The following is a 20,674-nucleotide window of genomic DNA, read 5'->3' on the forward strand; positions in this document are numbered from 1 at the left end:
GCTACATTTCTACCACTATACTTTTGACCAATTCAACTCTGTTATTTTATTTTAAGAGTCCAGAGGCACTAACTGTATAGAACAGCAAGAACCCACCTTGATGTAGCGTCCACTGTACATGCAGCCACACCCGTCCATGGACACGCACTCCTCCCCATCGAACATGGAGCCGGCATCACACTGGCAGCCCTCAAAGCACTTCCCAGTGCACTGGGCAGGGGCAGACAAGCCAGCACAGGTGAAATCGCAGGACCTGGTGCACAGCTCGTAGTGGCTGTTGGCCGGGCAGGCCAGGGCTGAAGAGAGAGAAGCAAAAGAGAACGAGAATGGAGAAAAGGTTTTTACAATAATTTCCCTTGGAGACATAGTCACATTTTCTGCTGGGCTACGTCTACACTGGCCCCTTTTCCGAAAGGGGCATGGTAATTTCAGAGATCGTAATAGGGAAATCCGCGGGGGATTTTAATATCCCCCGCGGCATTTAAATAAAAATGTCCGCCGCTTTTTTCCGGCTTTTAGAAAAGCCGGAAAAGAGCGTCTACACTGGCCCCGATCCTCCGGAAAAAGCGCCCTTTTCCGGAGGATCTTATTCCACCGTTGATACAGATGACATGGCTACAGTGGGGCCAGAAACACCCCAAGATTTAATAAACCACAAGTTGCCATCAGAAAAAAAAACTTGGTGGGGGGGCTAATGGGCTGGAAATAAAGCCAGTGGGAAGACCAGGACTACAGGTTGCTCTGGGCACTCACGGCAGAAGGAGGCCGTTCTCCAGGCTCTGATCCTGGCTCCGGCAGCTTGGCAGGCGGCCGCGTAGGCCTGCAGGCTCTGGCAGAGGGTCTCTCCCATCCCGTTGGCGGTGCACATGTCATGAAGACAGTTGCTGAAGTACCTGGCAGGGCTGATCGTTGAGTGGCAGTCTCTGAAGGGACCTGAGGTGGCTTTGATCAACCCACAGGAGCTCTCCGCCTGGTACGGCGCCGTCTGGGCTGCATCACACACGGGGCACCTGTCACCGCAGCCATCAGAGCACGTGGCACCCTCAACGGGCACCTTCCAGGCAGCGATAAATTCACTCAGACTTTGCGTGCTCGTTCCATTGGGCAGCAGGAAGTCGTCATTCTTGTCACCATTGAAATTGCCAGCCAGACCACACAGGTGTCCCCTGTAGGTGCTGGGAATGGACACTCGGAGGTAGGTGGCAGAGTCAAAAAAGACTCCCAGGCCAGCAGCAGACTGGAGAATGATGTTGTTCCCCTCCTGGTTGAGCCGAAGTTTCCCATCGTCTGTAGCCAGCGGGAGGGTGTAGAGCTCCCCGCCAACCTGTGCCAAGGAGAGACAAATTCACCCATCACTGGGGGGGGGGACTCAGCAATGTCCTGGTGTTTTTACACACGCGCGCGCGCACTCTCTTGGGGATATCCTTCACCAAAAATATTACAAATCTGCAAAACTTTGCCAGTGTTATTTGTCAATAAATAGCTAAATGTGGAGGCTCCACAGTGCCTGTGCGGAGGTAGGAGATCACTCTGCCTGCCCCGTACATGGACTCAGTGTTAAAGTTGTGCCTGATGCTGACACAGCATAAGGACCAGGACTGCCCCAGAAACACCCCGGGGCCCTGCCCCTCCGTGCCAAGCACACTAGGTGTAGGCAGGCAGGAGCAGACCTGCAGGATCCAAGTGTGAAGGGGCTTAGTAAAGGAAGATCCAGGTAGGAGTGATAGGATTCTGGGTGGGGCAATTTGGGTGCAGGGTGGCTTGGCGGGGGGTGCAGGGGAGAACTAGATGAACAAGGTCTTGTGGGGGTGTTTCTGGGGGTAGACAGAAAAGGTGCAGGTACTCGCTTGGCGGGGTTTGGATCCAGATGCTGGCTTCATAGGGTTCAGTGGGGTGGGTGTCTGGGTGCAGGAGGCTAGTCAGGGTGAACCAGATGCATGTGGGATTGTGGCTGATTCGGGTGGGGTCTGGGTGCAGGAAGGCAGCCTGGGCGGAGGGGTGAAAATGAGATGCAGGGGGTGGGGCTGAGTGCAGGGGTCACTGGATGCGGAAGGTGAGGCTTGCTGGGGTTTGGATTCAGGTGAGGGGGGTCAGTGTGGGGTTCTGGGCGCATGGAATGAAGCTCCACAGGGTATAAAGTGTGCTGGGTGCACAGGGCTTGGGCAGATGGGGGAGTAGTTCCCTGTACAGTGACCTCTCTCCCCCATGGCTGAGGAGACAGGGGACAGGAAGGGGGGTAGGGCGTACACTCTGTGGTCACTCCTTGCAGGGGGAGAGGAAGTCCCACCCTTCACTACCCAGCCAGGATCAGTAGCTGAGCCTGGCACAGGTAGGAGCTAGTGGCCCCTTCCCCATCTCCGCACTGATTTATTACTCTGAAGGGGCCTGAAGCGATGCACAAGCACTAGTAGGGAGCAGCACACGACCGCTCTTGCAGCTTGCCTTTGCTTCTTGATTTGCAAGTCATTTTTCCTGTGGGGAAGCAAAGAAATCTGCAAGGGACATGAATTTGACACATCCACAGGGGTGCAGAATTCCCCCAGGAGTCACACATGCATATGAGCACACGCACACACACACACACAGAGAAGCGTGCACACACAAATATCGGGGTCACAGGTGTTCACTAGATTTCAAGGAGACTAATCTCAAGCAGGGACTTACCGCCACTTTCCACTTTCTCCCCCTTTTCAGGGTGACGGTGTAGCCATGAACAGAGACCACCACCGCCCTTGTCCGAGCCACGCGGCCATTGCCAGTGCTGTCATTCTCCACCACCATGGAGAATTCGGCCAGCCGGGGATCACTGCTGCACACCTTTGTTAAAGTGTAAGCACACGAGCCCTGGACATCAAAGGCCCGTCCATCAAAGGAGACGTAATGAGGGTCACCAGATACTTCGCAGGTTCCGTACTCCATGGCGTGGCAGCCCAGGACTCCGTTCTCCACCCTGCACTCCTCACTGGCTCTGCACGAGGCCTCCTGGCACTCGACAACCCCGCTGTCTTGGCACCGGCACCGCTCCCGGCAGGAGGGGTTGGGGTAGAACTCCTCTCCCCTCCGGTAGTACCTGCCGTGGTGCACGCAGCCGCACTGCGCGACGGGGACGCACTGATCTCCGCTGAGGATGAACCCAGCATCGCAGAAACACCCTTCAGCACAGGGCTCCTCACACCTGTCCGGACCCAAGGGGCTGTGGCAGGTGGCAGGGCAGCCGCTCCCACAGAGCTCGTAGTGAGAGTTGCGGGGGCAGGTGGGGCCTGCAGGAAACAGGATTGAACATGCAGATCTGTCAGCTCCAAAAAGTTTGGGAAAAGAAGCAGTGGCTCCAGCTCTGGGAGGGAAGGGGGGTCTTGCTGGTTAGAGCAGGGGGTTGGGAGCCAGGACTTCCGGGTTGTTTCTCCAGCTCTGGCAGGGAAGTGGGATCTAGCTGGTTAGTGACGGAGGTTTGGGGTCACCCTGCCTGGGCTCTGTTCCCAGCTCTTGGAGCAGAGTCTGATAGAGCAGAGTGCAGTCAATAATAACCATATCAGTTTCCAGACAAAACATGCACATGGAGTCAAGGCTGAGAATACACAGCAGTAATTTAGGGTAAGAAGTGTTACAGAGGTGCTGCAATGATCCTACTACCGGGCACTGTAACCTGAGTTAAAATTAAACCGAAAAGCAATCCAATGGGGGCATAGAAATGAATAACTAGATCTGTTCCCTGTGAGCTGAGCACTCAGGAGTCTACCCAGGTGGCATTCAAGTGCACCTGGCTGATTAGCAGAATGCCAATGTGTTTCTACTGGTAGTGTACATAGGCACGTGAAAAATTATTCCACCCATGGATGGGGGAAAAAAACTGCACATGGACAGAAAAGATTAGAGGGAACATCGACAACTAGGACAACCAAAGTATTTTAACCTGGCCACTTCACAACACCATGACTAGCCAGTTGTTGTCACGGCTGTGGTCTTGTATTAGACATATCTGATTTTGGAAGACAGTCAATGTTTTTTCTAACTCTGGGCAATTTTATGCCCCCAGCAAGAGTCTGAGATTCTGAATTTTGTCCCTTTTTGAAATAGTGCAAAAAGCTGAAAGCGTTGGCATTTTCAGAACCTGTTTTGATGGGGTCCCTTGAAAGATTCTGCTTTGATCATTTCAAAATGTTTCATTTAGATTCTGAACTTTAAAAAAGATTAAACATGTCTCAGTGTAAATCAACTAAGATTTCAGACACAAAAAATCATTTTGACTCAAGAAAATAAGAAAGTTTTGATTTTAAAATGTTAAAACAAGATGTTTTGATAATTTCAGCATTCTGTTTCTTTTCTTTGTCTCAGCTTGTTTGGGGTTTTTTAAATCAATTTTCTAGCAACCAAACTCTTTTTTGGAAAATTCTGGACTAGTTCTATTTTTCACCCTTCTTTTGACGCCATGAGGTAAAGGACTATCAGGAAGAAGATTTTGGTTTTATTGGACTTGGGTTAGCTCTCAACTCACGGCTGAAGGTTTAGATTTAGTCACAAGGTCAAACTGCCATATTGGCAAAAGAGATTAAAGCATTGAGCAAGTCTAAGAATTAAAAGACTTTCTTATAAATAAGTAAAAATTGTTAATTTCAAATTTGTTTTGGATGAAATAGTGTTGTTGTTTTCTCGTAAACCAAAAGCTTTCACAAAAAGTTCTGATTTTTTTTAAGTCTCCAGTTGTTTCATCAAAATTGAAAATGTTAAAAATGAAATGTTTGAATGCAGTCTAAGGAATAATGTCTGGCTCAAGGTCTTTTCCCCCCATTTGTTTTCATTTTTTCCATAGTCCACTTTTCCAAACTTCTTCCACTTTCAACAAATAGAAAAAATGGAATCTGTAACTTGTCAGGTACTGAAATTTTCAAAGTAATAAAAGGAGAAAAAAAGAAAAGTGGACAAGAGAAAAACAACTTGAATATTTTTTTGTTTTATTACCCCATAACAAAAAACAGACTGAAAAAAGGAGATCAAGGCTGTGTCTAGACTGCGGTTTTTTTCTGGAAAAAGGTACGCAAATTGCGAATCACAATTTGCATACTTTTTTCTGCTTCTTTTGTTAGAAGAGGCTTTTCCGACATTTGGCCTGTCTACATGGGGCCAAATGTCAGAAAAACCTCTTTTTTGGCACATTCCTATTTCATGAAGTAAGGTTTACAGAGATGCCAAAAAAATGTGTCTGCTCTTCTGAAAAAAATTTGGAAGAGCAGATACATTCATTGGATGCAGCAGAGTTTTAAAAACTCTGTAGTGTAGACATAGCCCAAAATAGAAGGAAAAATGGAATTTTGAAATGTCCAATGTGCTAATAAAAATCACAAAGAAAATGGGAAAAAACAGAGAATTGTTATGAGCCCTGCAAAATGCAAACAAACATGAATATATTTAGGCTAAATGTCCCCAGGCCTCCTGTTTTTCTGCCTATGACACTTGGGTGAGTAGTTCTGACGGCATTCAGGAGACAGTGCTGATACATGGCCTTGCTGGACGGTTTGTGAGTGTTAGAGCCCTGCAAACCAACAGTTATTTGCTTTATATCTGTGGGTAGCCATAGCCATGGATGTGGCTGTGGATTTCTGTGGCTAATTTTTGGATCTGCACAGAGTTCTACTTACAGCAACATGTTCAGGAAGCGACACTTACTGCAGAAGGAGGCCGATCTCCACTGCCCTGTCGGGATGCCCTGGGCCTGGCAGGCCGTCACGTAGGCGCTGATCGCGCTGCACAGAGTGTCACGGTGACCCTTGTACTGGCAGGTGTCAAAGACGCAGTCGTCGAAGTAGGGGGCGGGGTCGACAGCCCCATGGCACTGACTGAACGGCCCATCCCCTCTGGCAAGGACCCCGCAGTACTGCTCTCCCCTGTAGGTTTGTCTCTGAGCCTCGCTGCAGACTGAGCAGTCCCCGGTGCAGCTAGCCGAGCAGCCTGGGACCTCCCCCACCTTCCAGCTGTCGGCGAACTGAACCTCATCAGCTGTCCGAGTTCCATCCTTCATGGTCAGATCATCACTGGGGTCCTGATTGGCATTGCCGCAGAGCCCGCAGACGGCGCCGGCGTAGCTGCTGGGTATGATGACCCTGGCGTAGCTGTACCAGTCGAAGCTCACTCTCAGGTCAAAGTCAGTCTTGATGAAACCATGGACGCCACTGATGTAGGCCTTGAATTTGTTCTGGTGGGAGAAGGGCAGGTCCACAAAGACACCATCCACCTGGAAAAGACACGGTGAGTCACTGGAGCATAGATGGAGCAGACAGCCTGGCTCCAGAAGTCAGCGTTACAGAAAACTCTGCACAGGGAGGGAGATGGGGATTGATTGTTCTCCATGTCCACTGAAGGTAGGATAGGACACAGTGGGCTTGAACTGCAACACAGGAGATTAGAGCTGGATATAGGAAAAAACTTTCTAACTTGAAGTTGAGCTAAGCTCTGGACCAGGCTTCCAAGGGAGGTCCTGGAGCCCCCTCATTGCAGGCACGACGCTGGCAGATCAGGTGCCAGCTCATGCCAAGGTCCCATGTTGGCATGTAGCTGGAATCAATCTGGCTCTCCAGAGCGTTGGTGTCGGTAATGAGGTATTAAGACTTTAAGGATCTGTTTAGTATCGAGGCTTTATTGACTGCTTGTCATTTGCTGCCTGCCTTAATCCCAGCCATCCAATCCGGATCCCATACTGCAAGGCAATATTTGCAGTGTGAGCCCCTATTATCGTGTAAACCGCCAGACATGAGAGAGAAACTAGCACCTGTGAATGCTGGTTTCCACCTGAAGGTGCAGCCAGCAGGAAGCACCGGGGAGGAAGGAGGCCACGTGGTTCGTGGCTTCTGCCCCCCGGAAGCACCAGGGAGGAGGGGGTCGAGTTGTGCCCACCCCATGGCACCAAAGAGGGGGAGAGAAGGAGGAGGCTAGCAGATGTGGGCGAAGGGGCATCAGGATGCAGCGTGATGTGAGCATGTCACTCTTCCATCCTGCAGGAAATTTTTGTATATATATATATATATAGAAAGAGAGAGAGAGAGAGAGAGAGAGAGAGAAATACTTCCACCCCAAATTTAATAATTTTCGTGCATGTCTCCCACTGAAAATGGATCATTTTTCAACCAAATATGTTTTTACATGAAATTCTTCATCTAGTACAAACTTTACTTGGGGAAGATGGAAACCCCCTGGATTATGTTTCCTGGATATAGACTGGGCAGCCAAATTTCAGCCCTACAAATGATCCCAATCAAGACTCTGCGTCCCTACCTGGATCTTGCGAGGATGCTCCTGGCTCAGGCTGATGGTCACGTTGTAAACCTCTAAGGTCACAGTTTTGGTGAAGGACACGGCCTTGTTGCCCCGATTGTTATTCTCCACCTTGACGTTGAATGGGGTGAGCGTGGGGTCCTGGGAGCAGAGAGCCGCGAACTGATAGATGCAGGTGCCTTGGAAATCATACTTCTTTCCGTCGAAGGTGGTGTAGTGGGGGTCTCCAGTACCTATGCAGGTGGAGTACGTGGTTGCCTTGCAGCGGTAGGCACCATTCACCATGGCACATCTCTCACTGGCCTTGCAGCTGGTCTCCTGGCAAAGCACCATGCCCAGGCTGGGGTCACATCTGCACCGAGAGCGGCAGTTCTCATCGGCCCAGAACTCCTCGCTGGGTTGGTAGTAGTGGCCGTTGTAGTCGCAGCCACAGCTCCCCACGGGGACGCACTGCCCGGCGCTGAGGACGTAACCGGCGTTACACTGGCAGGTCTCCACGCAGGGCTCTGGGCAGGAGGAGGGGGCAGTTCGGTCGGAGCAGCTGGCTGGGCAGGCATCACCGCAGGCCTCGTAGTGGCTGTTCTCAGGGCAGGGCAGGGCTGGGAGGGGCACAGAGAGGGGGGAACTAAATAACCTGCCTAGAGCCAGTGAGAGCTACTGACAGATCCATGCATGTGAGCAGCCCCCAGTGCATTGTGCACCTTGCAGGATGCTGTATGGGCCACCAGGGATGGGCCAGGGAATGAATTCCCAGCTGCAGACAAGGGAAGGCCGGGCACAGTATTCACTGCTCTAGTCTCTGCCTGTCTGCAGCCAGAGCGCTTGGCACTGGAGACCAGGCAGATCTCACAACTAAGGAGAAACAGATTTGGTGTAGGGAAGGGGCTCAGTAGAGGGAGCTAGGGCCACAGGAAACAGTTGTGATAGATTCAGTGGGGGGCAGGGCGTGGGGCAAGGAGCTCAGTAATGGGCACCATGCTGCAGGGATCCAGGCAGAGATTCAGCAGGAGGCGCTGTGCTGCAGGTGGTGGGGCTGAGTTGGGGCTCCATTCTGCAGGGGATGGGGCAGAGGGCTCAGTAGTGTGCAGAGTGCTGCAGGGAGTGGGGCAAGGTGGGGTAGGGGGTGCTGGGCTGTAGGGAGCAGGATGGGGGCTCAGCAGGTGGAGCTGGGCTGCATAGGGCTCAGCAGGGGGTGCTGTGTGTCAGGAAGCAGGTCAGAGGCTCAGCGGGGGCACTGGGCTACAAGGGCAGAGGGCTCAGTAGGGGGCACTGTGTGTCAGGGAGCAGGATAGGCTCAGCAGGGAGTACACCAGGTGGCAGGGTGGTGCCCAGCAGGGGGCGCTGGGCTTTAGAGAGCAGGGGACCTAGCAGGGGGTGCTAGTCTGCAGGGAATAGGGGGCCCAACAGGGGGTGCTGTGCTGCAGGGAGCAGGATGGGGGCCCAGTAAGGGGTGCTGGGAACAGGTTAGGAATTCAGCAGGGCTTGGGTGGGCTGCAGGGGCCAGAGGTCCAGCAGGAGGCACTGGGCCCCAGGTGGCAGGGCAGGGGGTCAACAGGGGGCGCTCTCCCCTCAGAACCAGTGCTGACCCCAACATCCCAGGAGCCTGCTTATTCCCCACTCTGACTCTCATCACTCCCACCCCCATGGACAGGTCTATTGCCTGCTGCAGCAACCAGCTGCCATGCTCACCGCAGCCAGAGGGCGTCCTCCAGTCATAGAGGGTCACCGCGTGCTCCCGGCAGGCATGGGCGTAGGCCCCCAGCGCTTGGCACAGGGTGCCCTTGTCTCCCTCGTTGACACACATGTTGTTGAGGCAGCTGTAGAAGAACTTGTCTGGGCTCACTCGGGGGTGGCACTCTCTGAAGGGGCCTCCCGGCACTTTGCTGATCCCCCCGCAGTACCCCTCGCTCCCGTAGAGCTGCCTTTTGCTCTCCTCACACGCTGGGCATTCCCCACCGCAGGAATCCCAGCAGGAGTCCTCCACTCTCCAGCTTCCAACCCAGGCCTGGAAGGAAGAGGCTCTGGTGCCGTTGGAGAGCATCGCTTCATCCTCAGAGTCACCGTTGAAGTTCCCACACAGCCCACACATGCTCCCAAAATAGCTGCTGGAGAGCGTCACAATCACAGCCCAGTCGCTGTCGAACCACACCTGGAGCCCGAAGGCCGTTTGCAGGACGGGACGTCCCTCGCTGTGGGAGAGCTTGATTTTCCCTGCCTCCAGGATGACTGGCAGGCTGACACTCTTGTCATTTAACTAATGAAAGGGAAGGGGAAAGAAATGGAGCCGTTATTGCTCTTTCCACGACACCCACTCTCCCTGCCACTGTGAGCTCCCTGGGCCTTTGATCATAACGAGTCTCTGCCATAAATATCCCCAAAACCAAATGAGACAGAAAACAAGGGAAACTTCACTGCCAAAAACCTTTGGGTAAGATTGCCCAGCGCTTCCTTGCGCCCTTCCAGAGTCCAGACTGTGGCTAAACGTAAACATCTCAAAACCAGGAAACACAAAGTTAAAGCAATGGTCACTTGCGAATGAGAATGCCTAGTTCTTACATAAGGCGCTTTCATCAGTAGCGCTGCAGGTGCACAGTTCAGGAGTCCAGTATCACAACCGCCATTTTACAGAAGGGAAACCTGGATCGCAGAGCAGAGCAGTGACGTTCTTACTGTGCCAGCAGCAATGGCAGCAATAGCATGAAAGGCTTTTGAAGGCTCTAGCCACTAGGCAACACTTCTCTGCCGCAGGTATGCATGAAAATGTGACACTAGGACAGGCAAAATATGGAGACCAGCCCCATTGTTCTGGAACCTCCCTGCACAGAGCTTGGCCCCATCTCCAGCAAGATATACTGACAGTGGGAAAGGTACAGAGAAGGGAAACAGATGATTTGGGGACACCTTCTACACGAGGCAAGATTAAAGAAGACTGGGAATATTCAGCTCAGAAAAGAGACAACTAAGGGGATATGACAGAGGTGCACAAAACCCTGACCGGTGTGGAGAAAGTGAGTAAGGAAGTGCTGTTAACCCCTTCATATAACTCAAAGGCTGGCGATCACCTGATGGAATTTAGTGGGTTTAATGCAAATACGAGGAGGTACTTCTTCACACAACACAGTCAACCTGTGGAATCTTGCCCTCTAATCTGTTTTGTCCATGTGCGGAATAAATGTTTTATGTGCTCAAAGGCATATGTGAATATGCACTACCCATAGAAACACAAACCTTAGCTGTGGATGGTCTGCTAATCAGTCTGGAGAACACTAGTTGCCAAGGGATCATGTGAAGGCCAAAAGTATAACCAGGTTCACAAGAGAGTGTGATGAGTTTACAGAGGGCAGGTCCATCCATGGCTGCTGGCCATTTTGGTCAGGGATGCAGCCCTACACTCCAGTGTCTGTAACCCTTGAACTTCCAGAAGCGTCTGGCATTGGTCACTGTCAGAGATGCATCTGATGCAGTATGGCCAAATTGAAAGCCACTAGTGACTCGATTAACTATCCAGCCTCTAAGAAGCACATGAATTTTCAAGACAATTGGAGCATGCACGTGGATTCTAGAGTACTTTGAAACATTAGAGAGGGGACATTTCCAAATGTTTGGGAACTTTAATTGCACAAAAACATTTGATATTTTCAACTTCATCCTGATTTGCAATGACAACACACATTGAAACATGCAGGCTACGTCTAGACTGGCCCCTTCTCCGGAAGAGGCATGCTAATTTCTAATTTTGGAATAGGGAAATCCGCGGGGGATTTAAATATCCCCCGCGGGATTTAAATAAACATGTCCGTCGCTTTTTTTCCGGCTTGGGGAAAAGCCGGAAAAAAGCGTCTAGACTGTCGCGATCCTCCGGAATAAAGCCCTTTTCCGGAGGATCTCTTATTCCTACCTGAAGTGACCAATGCCTGAAGTGACCAATGCCTGAAGGTAGGAATAAGAGATCCTCCGGAAAAGGGCTTTATTCCGGAGGATCGCACCAGTCTAGATGCTTTTTTCCGGCTTTTCCCCAAGCCAGAAAAAAAGCGGCGGACATGTTTATTTAAATCCCGCGGGGGATATTTAAATATCCCCCGCGGATTTCCCTATTCCAAAGTTTTAAATTAGCATGCCTCTTCCGGAGAAGGGGCCAGTCTAGACGTAGCCGCAGACTTTCCTCAGGGGACTGGAATGTCTCCTCTTCCACAGGTTTTCACTCCCCTACAGTTCACCTGGAGGGCTCCTTACAGAGCAACACTGTAGAATGGGGAATCACTGGGATGGGTTCTCTCGGGAGGTGGTGGAATCTCCATCCCTAGAGGTTTTCAAGTCCTGGCTTGACACAGCCCTGGCTGGGATGAGTTAGTTGTGGTTGGTCTTACTTTGAGCAGGGGATTGGACTAAATTACCTCACAAGGTCTCTACCAACTCTAGGATTCTATGTAGATTGGGATGAACTTTTCAGTTTGGTGGTGGCTGCAAAAAATTAAAAGAAAAAGTGGTTCCGAATTTGAATTTTGGGGAAATTCCAAGGTCCATTTGGGACCCACTCCAGAGGTAGGATTTGAACACGGGTCTTTTGTTTCCTAGCTGAGTACCCTAAAGAGTGGGATAAAAACTGGCAATGCAGCAACTCCTTTCGCCATTGGCTAAAAGCATCTGAGTCAAATTCACAACTAGTCTTGAAGTGACTGAAACTGCCTTTTTTGTCAAATAAAGTGTATAAGGGTATGTCTACACTACCCTCCTAGTTCGAACTAGCGGGGTAATGTATGCATACCGCACTTGCTAATGAAGCCCGGGATTTGAATTTCCCGGGCTTCATTAGCATAAGCGGGGAGCCGCCATTTTTAAATCCCCGCTGCTTCGAACCCCGTGTAGCGCGGCTACACGGGGCTCGAACTAGGTAGTTCGGACTAGGGTGCCTATTCCGAACTACCGGTACACCTCGTTTCACGAGGAGTAACGGTAGTTCGGAATAGGACCCTAGTCCGAACTACCTAGTTCGAGCCCCGTGTAGCCGTGCTACACGGGGTTCGAAGCAGCGGGGATTTAAAAATGGCGGCTCCCCGCTTATGCTAATGAAGCCCGGGAAATTCAAATCCCGGGCTTCATTAGCAAGTGCGGTATGCATACATTACCCCGCTAGTTCGAACTAGCGGGGTAGTGTAGACATACCCTAAATGTGTCCAGCTCTAATTGTAAATAGAAAAGTGACTAGAATAAAACAACTCACCCTGACTTCTCCATTCTCACCCTTGTAGATGGAAATGTTGTAGCCATAGGCATGGATGGTGGTCACGCCAATGCTAGGACTGGCCTGTTTCTCTATGGAGGTGCTGTTCTCCTCGATGCTGAAGGGCTCCAGGGTGGGGTCATGGCCACAGTACTTGGCGATGGTGTAGGTGCAGGTGTCTTGGACGCCCACGGTCAGGCCATCAAAGGAGTAGTACTGGGAGGCCAGGGACCCCTGGCAGGTTCCCATGTAGTTATGGAAACATATTGCCTGGCCGTCCTTAATCCTGCATGATTCCTTCTCCCGGCAGCTCAGCGCTCTGCAGGGATCTGAAAAAAAACACAATCACCCCCAAGGGATTGTGCTGGGGAGCGAGGCCTGGCCCAGCCCAGAGTTTCACAGGAGGGGCTGCCGTAACAGGTGTTAGGTGAATGTGGAGTCAAAAGGGTGGATGTTAAATAGTGATCTTGCTCCCCGCCTGGTTTTTAGTTTAGACAGGCTGAATGTCAGAGAAAGCACAAGCTGACAGCCCCCCACTCCTCCTCCTGGAAATCTTGAAGATAAGGGGCTAATTGAGCAAGGGGTCACCATTGTAACCAAGGGAAGAAAGGGAGGGGAAGGTGCAAAGAGGAGACACAAAGTCTGCAAGAAAGTGATCATGGCCAGGAGTAACCCAGCTTTTAACCCCTCCCCCCTCCACTGGGTGCAAAACAGGGGCCTCATTTTGTATGTATAGAAGCTTCAGGGGGTAGCCGAGTTAGTCTGTTACAGAAAAAAAACAACAAATGGTCTGGTAGCACTTTATAGACTAACAAAACATGTAGATGGGATCCATGAGCTTTCATGGGCACAGCTCACTTCTTCAGATAACTAGAGAAGTGAGCTGTGCCCATGAAAGCTCATGATCCCATCTACATGTTTTGTTAGTCTATAAAGTGCTACCAGCCCATTTGTTGTTTTGTATGTATAATTGGGATTATTTTTTCCAATGGGTGTTACTTTACATTTACCAACAATAAATTTCATCTGAAATTTTGTTGCCCAATCACTTAATTTGGTGAGATCTTTTTGAAGCTCTTCACAGTCTGCTTTGGTCTTAGCTATCACGAGCAGTTCAGTATCATCTGCAAAATTTGCCACCTCACTGTTTACCCCTTTCTTCAGAACATTTATAAATAAGTTGAATAGTATTGGTCCCAGTATGGACCTTTGGGGGACACCACTAGTTACATTTCCCCATTCTCAAAAATGACCATTTATTCCTACCCTTTTCCCCCTGTCTTAACCAGTTATCAATTCACAGGAGGATCTTCCCTCTTATTCCATGACAATTTAAGAGCCTTTGATGAGGGACCTTGTCAAAGGTTTTCTGGAAATCTAAGTACACTATAGCCACTGGATTCCCCTTGTTCACATTTGTTTGTCCCCCTCAAAGAACTCTAGTAGATTAGTAAGGCATGATTTCCCTTTCCAGAAGCCATGCTGACTTTTCCCCAACAAATTATGTTCATCTATGTATCTGACAATTTTATTCTTTACTATAGTTTTAACTAAGTTGCCCGGTATTGCCGTTAAATGTACTAGTCTGTAATTGCCACGATTGCCTCCAGAGCCCTTTTAAAATGTTGGAGTCATGTTAGCTATCTTCCGGTCATTAGCTACAGATGCTGACTTAAAAGATAAGTTACAAACCATAGTTAATAGTTTCGCAACTTCCATTTGAGTTCTTTCAGAACTCTCGGGCGAATGCCATCTGGTCCCAATGACTTGTTACTCTTCAGTTTATCAGTTTGTTCCAAAACCTCCTCTAATGACACCTCAAACTGAAACAATTCCTGAGATTTGTCACCTAAAAAGAATGGCTCAGGTTTGGGAATCTCCCCAATATCCTCAGCTGAGAAGACCAAAGCAAATAATTGATTTGGTTTCTCTGCAATGGCTTTATAATCTCTGAGTGCTCCTTTAGCATCTCGATTGTCCAGTAGCCCCACTGGTAGCTTCTGAAGTACTTAAAACGTATTTTACTATTTTTGAGTTTTTGTTTAGCTGCTCTTCAAACTCCATTTTGGCTTTTCTTATTATACTAGCCAATTAGCCTGTCATAAGACGGGATTTTCCTCCCTCCCCCTCTCCCTCTTCCCCCTCCCCCTCCCTCTTCCCTTCCCCCGTGCTCGGCTGAGTGTTGACTGCTCAGCTGGGCTGCCGCGAGGGAGGGGGGTGGGGCGGTGACATACAAGGCCAGGAGGGCGGGGCCGTGTACGTCACCGCCCCGCCCCTCCTCCCCCGCGGTGGCCCGGGGGAGGGACGCAGCACTCAGCTAAGCGCCACGGTGGGGGGAAAGGGGGGAGCGGTGACATACATGGTGATGCATGGGGAGCGCGGACCCCAAATGGCTGCTTGCCGCCGCTTGCTCCCCCACCACGGCCCAGCTGAGCTGCACAGCACTCAGCCGAGCTGCCACGGAGGGAGGGGAAGAGGGTGGGGCGGTGACATACATGGCCAGGGGGCGGGGCCGAGTACGTCAGCATTACAGACTCACAGACATTGGGCTACTATATATATGATTTTTACACTTAATTTGACAGAGTTTATGCTCCTTTCCATTTTCCTCACTAGGATTTAACTTCCACTTTTTAAACGATGCCTTTTTACCTCTCATGCCTTCTTCTACTTGTTTGGTAAGCCACAGTGGCATTTTTTTGGTTCTCTTACTGTGTTTTTTAATTTGGGGTATTCATTTAAATTGGGCCCCTATTATGGTGTTTTTGAGAAGTTTCCATGCAGCTTGCAGAGATTTTACTTTTGGCACCGTACCTTTTAATTTTTGTTTAACTAACCTCCTTATTTTTGTGTAGCTCCCCTTTCTGAAATTAATTGCCACAGTGTTGGCCTGCTGAGGTGTTTTTCCTACCATAGGAATGTTACATTTTATTACATTATGGTCACTACTTCCAAGTGGTCTAGTTATATTTACCTCTTGGACGAGATACTGTGCTCCACTTAGACTAAATTGAAAATAGCCTCTCCCATTGTGGGCTCCAGAACCAGCTGCTCCAAGGAGCAGTCATTTACGGTATCAAGAAATTTTATCTCTGCATCCTGTGCTGAGGTGACGTGTACCCAGTCAACTATTACTGAGTTTTTTATTTTGATAACCTTTCTAATCTCCCTTAGCATTTCATTGCCACTATCACTGTCCTCGCCAGGTGATCGGTAATATATCCCTACTGCTATATTCTTATTATTAGAGCATGAAATTACTATCCATAGAGATTCTATGGAATATTTTGGTTCATTTAAGATTTTTACTTCGATTCTACATTTTCTTTTGCGTATAGTGCCACACCTTCACCAGTACGACCTGTTCTGTCCCTCTGATGTATTTTGTACCCTGATGTGACCATTTAGTCTAGTTGAAACCAGCAGGTGCCCCAAACCCCATTCTGCAGGGGAAGTCAATCCCTCCCCACACGCCCTGAGTCTCTGCTATTTTTTCCCGACCCCAAATCTGGTGGCCAATCAGACCCTGAGCAAATGCTGGACACCTGGAGATACATTTGCTGTATTAACTCAGGGCATGTCTACACAGCAGGACAAAAATCAATCTAAGCTATGCAACTTGAGCTATGTCAATTGCGTAGCTGAAGTTGAAATAGCTTAATTCGTCTTTTGGTGCTGTCTACACACTAGGAAGTTGAAGGAAGATCACTCTTCCCCCAACTTCCCTTACACCGGGTGAAAAGAGGTTTCCAGGAGTCAGAGTAAGAAGTTAGTTACTTCAAAGTTATTTTGAAATACTGGGCTTGCTGTGCAGACACACTCTCTGTTATTTTGGAATAACATCAAAACAATGCTGCCGTGTTGACATAGCAAATCTCTCTCACAGCCAGTGATGGGACAATCGATGAGGAGAGCACTGAGGCTATCAGCAGCTGCCAATGGCCAACATGCCATTGTAACAGCTTTATCCCACCTCCATAAATGTACCAAGTTCCGTCTTAAACAAGTTCAGGCTTTCCCCGCTGCTCCCCTTGGGAGGCTGTTCCAGAACTACACTACTCTGAGGGTTAGAAACCTTCATCTAATGCCTGCCCTAACCTTATTCATGGCCAGGTTCTATCCATTTGTTCTTGTGCCAACACTGGGCCTTAAATGACTCCTCTCCCACCATGGTGTGTATCTCTCTGTCGTGTTCACAGAGAACAATCCTGAGGCTGACTCAAGGGAAAGAAGAAAGGTGCTAAGCAGAGGGGTGAGGATTCACAACACTGTACTCACTGCTGGCACAAATGGCTGGGGAGCCAAACGCCTTTTGGTTTCCAATCCCGACGCTCAGCAGGCCAAAGGGGGAGCTGGCATGCTCCATGCTATGGGCCTGGGACCCTTTGCCCAGGCTGTATTCTGCCCAGGAGTATTCTGTGCCTAGAAGTGGCTTCCACAGGACATTGTGCAGTGGTCTCTTATCAATGGTTACCCCTGCAGACTCGGATGTCTTGGCAATGATCAGTGCGTAGTTCTCAAAGTCGTCGAACCCGTAGATGTGATAGGACTGGCAGTAGCTTGAGATGGCCGGGATGGCCATGAAGAATGGATCGTATCTGATGTTTCCTTTGGTCCCGCCATTGGAGAAGAACATGAGTTGGACCCTGGCGTTAGCGGAGAAGAGCAAGGCAGTGGAGCTAGGGATTCCATACAACATAACCTGCTCAGCTGTCAGCGCTCTGCTGATCTTGCTCCTCCCAGATTGAACTTCCACCTGAGTTGTTTGGGAGGTGGCGACGTAGAGGAAATCATGCTGCCTTTCAGAGGACAATGAGGGCACAATGAAGCTGGTCCCCCAGCTGGAGACAGGCAGGAGCTGCTCAGACACATGGTCGCACTGGGTGGCTCTTGTCACACAGGTGTGTCCAACATAGACAGCCACAGGCTTCTGGGAAACAATTCTGGTGCCAGATACATCCACTGGGCTCTGCAACTGGGCAGCCTGATGCTCCTCCAGCTTGATGGTGAGTTTGCTCCCTCTAGCGTGTGTCTTTCCTTGGAAAATGACAGCCCCTTTTAGGTAGACCTCAACTGTGGTGGGGCCCTCCCAGGCCACAATGGCAAACTCTCTATAGCGATCAGTGCCCACTGTCGGCGTGATGACGTAATACTCTGTTCCCAGGCTGTGCACCGGGTAGACTGGGGTGGTGTCAGCTGAGTTGGATTTGGAATTGAACGAAAGGACAGAGATGTCACTATCAGCCCGGACAACAACCGTGTTGTCGAAGACTGTGGACCCTGTCATCTCAGCATAGGGTGGGATCTTCACCGTTACAGTCTGGCCAGCACTCGCCTGGACAGACTTCCTGAGTGCTGGCTTCTTCATGGAGATGGTGATCAATGTGGCTGGGTCATAGGCTGTGATGAGCAGCCGGAAGTCGCTGCTGAGCGTGGGCTGTAAGTCGTTCTGCATGAAGGCCGTGATGAATTCTCTTCCAAGAAGGCTTGGAGGGGAAGACCCTGGAATCTCTCCAGACGCTACAGGGAGAGGAAGGTTAAACATGCCTGGAGAAACAGGTAGAAGAGAAGACAACTGCTGTTAGAGGAGTCACGTTACCAGCCATGGACCCTGGCACTAGGCACTGTGCAATCAGTACAAAAAGGTGAGGTTATGAACTATGTCTAAGACAAGTGATCACAGATGGACACAGACAGATGGGGGAACACAAGGCAGCAACCAGTGAGACAGCAGCGCTCAGCATGGTGAGTTGTCAGATGAACCAGCGGTGTAACCACTGTCCCGTTTTTTGTAGTCCTCGTGTCAAAGGAGAGTTTTGAGGAGGACTGGAAGGTGGAGAATGAGGCGGCTTTGTGAGGGCTGGGGCGGAAGAGGGGGGCACTGTTGCTGACTGTACAGGCAGCGAGGTGAAAGGAACAAAAGGGCTTGTTTGGAAGTTGGTCCGGGAGCCTAACACACGCGTGATGAGACGGATTGTTGTCATTTGCTATCTGTTATTGCTGAGTCTTAGGACAAAAGAAAAATAAGGGCCCTGGACAGGGGCTCAGGTGCTCCAATTCAGCTTGGATCAACACTGACTGCAAGGGAAATGCAACCCCAGATAAGTCCCCCACCCTGCTCCGAGAAGCACAATGACTCCTACAGAGAACCCCCTCACTTCTTGCAGCCCAGTGCCACTCCTGAGCTCCCACCCCACTCCCTGAGCCCCTGCCTGCTGCCCAAAGCACAACTCCTTCTGCTGAGCCCCCTCCACAGTCCCTGCCATCCAGCGCCCCCTGCTGAGCCCCTGGCCCACTCTTCACAGGTCAGCACCCTCCACTGACTCCACTCAGTGCTGCCTGTGGCCCCGCGCCCCGTGAGCATTCCATCCTGCTCCCTGCCATATGATAACCCCGTCAGGGCTCCTGGTTTCTGTCCCAGATCAGGGATGGGAAGGGGGACAAAGTCCTCGGCATTACCCATAGTTAGGTGCTGAACTTCACATGCTGTGAAGAAAGAGGATCACTCACCCCACAGCACGAGCATCCTGGCCCACAGGAGCAGCTTGGCTTTTCTGAGGTCCATGGCTCAGCACGTGGTTCAGCGTCTGGAAGATACATCTGGAATTAATGGTGATCACGTAGCGTGCTGCACGGAAACAGCCCTGGGCCGAGATTCCTGCTGTGGCCCTGGAGGCTGGAAAGAAGTGTCCACCCGTAGTCTGGAGTTTTTTTCGCAGACTTAGGCTATGTCTACACTACAGACTTCTTGTGCAAGCGCGTGTCCACACTGCCAAAGCTCATAAAAAAGCAATGCACTTTCCCAGAAGACAGCATCCAGACTCTGTAGTGTAGACCTAGCCTTAGCTGCCTCTTACAGAGCCAGTGTTGCTTGCTGGGCAGTATGCGGGGCGAAGGGGCATGGGTCCTAGGTTCTATCCCTGCCACTGGTCAGGTGACTTTGGGTATGTCATGCCCTGCCTTGGTCTTCCCATCTCTACAAGGGGGATAGTAATACTGTCCCCCTTGGTAAAGTGCTTTGAGATCCAATAGTGAACAGATGTCAGCTTGCAAATTACATGGCCTTCCATTAGCAAAGCACATCACAATCTCCATGCTACTTACGCTGGGGGTACAGGGAAGTGCTGGGGTCCCCAGCACACAGGGAAAGTACGGCACAGACAGAGGAAGTGATGTTCTCTAGAGTCAACTAGCAATGCAGCCTGGATGAAAACCCAACTGTCCAGTGTCCCAGGCCAGGGGTCCAGATCACTGCCCATGTCTGAGCAATGGACAGCAAATGAAATGGAAAGGGAATAAATACAAGAGTGATTCAAGAGGAATGTTTTCCCCTTAAGGTACAATCAGCCTGTGGAACACACTGCCACATGACCTCATAGGGCAAAACACTGCACAGGCTTGCCAAAGGTTTAGACACGTCTCTTGATAATAATCCCTTTAGCTCATGCTGGGTAGGAATGGGGCCTCGCAGTCCAGGACACCAGCCAGCCTCTCATAACACAGCAGGGGTGTAGTGAGTGGGCGGCAGTTGTCGCTGGGCACCACACTAGGGGGGTGCCAATTTAGTCCTGCTCCATTCCCCCTGTAATCCCTCAGCTTGCCTGTTCCTCCTCTGCCCACCACTGCTGGCTGGAGTCTCCTCCGTGCCTCTCTGCCCCCAGCCCGACCCTCCTCCATCTCTGCCCACGGGTTAGTGTGTGCAGGGACCTGGCCTCAAACTGGAGGGGGCAGGGGAAAATGTGCTATAACCCTAACTCCCCCCCCCCCGGTTTGATCTCAGCCGTGTGCCAGGTTTGGGGCCCTGCTGCGTGGCGGGGGAGGGGAGGCGCAAATTTTGCTTTTGCCCCCGGGGCACATAACCCCCTGGCTACACCTCTGACAGGAGGGAACGTCCTCCCTAAGCAGGTCAGTTTCTGAAGCCCAGTTCCTGAAGCCCAGGTGCTGCTTTACTCAAGATCAGCAGTTGGATGGATTAGTTACAATCAGCCTCTCAGCAAACAGCAGCAGCTGCTGAGCCAGAAAAGGACCCGGCCGGCTCACTCACCTCCAGCCCCTCTGGCTGAGCCAAGATGCAGCAGCTTGGGGAGATGCTCACTTTGTTCTTCTCCTTCTGTCTGTAGCTCTGCTTCTGCTGCCCCTTTATATAGGGACCGTGTGCCAAACCCGTGTGATGAAGAACTGACTGGGGAA

At 50.6% G+C, this 20,674-nt stretch overlaps 1 protein-coding gene across 2 annotated transcripts in view; it reads right to left on the bottom strand.

Annotated features, from left to right (window-relative positions):
• The window catches only part of LOC102449441 (IgGFc-binding protein-like), a 29,975-nt gene extending 9,301 nt beyond the window's left edge, over positions 1 to 20,674 (bottom strand). The window contains exons 1-10 of one of the 2 annotated variants that reach the window (XM_075907489.1): positions 20,529 to 20,674; positions 18,995 to 19,071; positions 16,763 to 18,031; positions 12,485 to 12,813; positions 8,953 to 9,517; positions 7,264 to 7,862; positions 5,662 to 6,226; positions 2,665 to 3,260; positions 754 to 1,324; positions 97 to 296 (exon numbers count right to left, since the gene is read on the bottom strand). In XM_075907489.1, coding sequence (XP_075763604.1) covers positions 97 to 296; positions 754 to 1,324; positions 2,665 to 3,260; positions 5,662 to 6,226; positions 7,264 to 7,862; positions 8,953 to 9,517; positions 12,485 to 12,813; positions 16,763 to 18,031; positions 18,995 to 19,049 — 4,749 coding nt within the window. In that variant the 5' untranslated portion in view covers positions 19,050 to 19,071; positions 20,529 to 20,674. The remainder of the gene's footprint in view (positions 1 to 96; positions 297 to 753; positions 1,325 to 2,664; positions 3,261 to 5,661; positions 6,227 to 7,263; positions 7,863 to 8,952; positions 9,518 to 12,484; positions 12,814 to 16,762; positions 18,032 to 18,994; positions 19,072 to 20,528) is intronic. The other variant, XM_075907490.1, reaches the window with a different exon arrangement.

The sequence above is a fragment of the Pelodiscus sinensis genome, chromosome 24 (assembly GCF_049634645.1).
Source record: "Pelodiscus sinensis isolate JC-2024 chromosome 24, ASM4963464v1, whole genome shotgun sequence".
NCBI classification, from domain to species: domain Eukaryota; kingdom Metazoa; phylum Chordata; order Testudines; family Trionychidae; genus Pelodiscus; species Pelodiscus sinensis.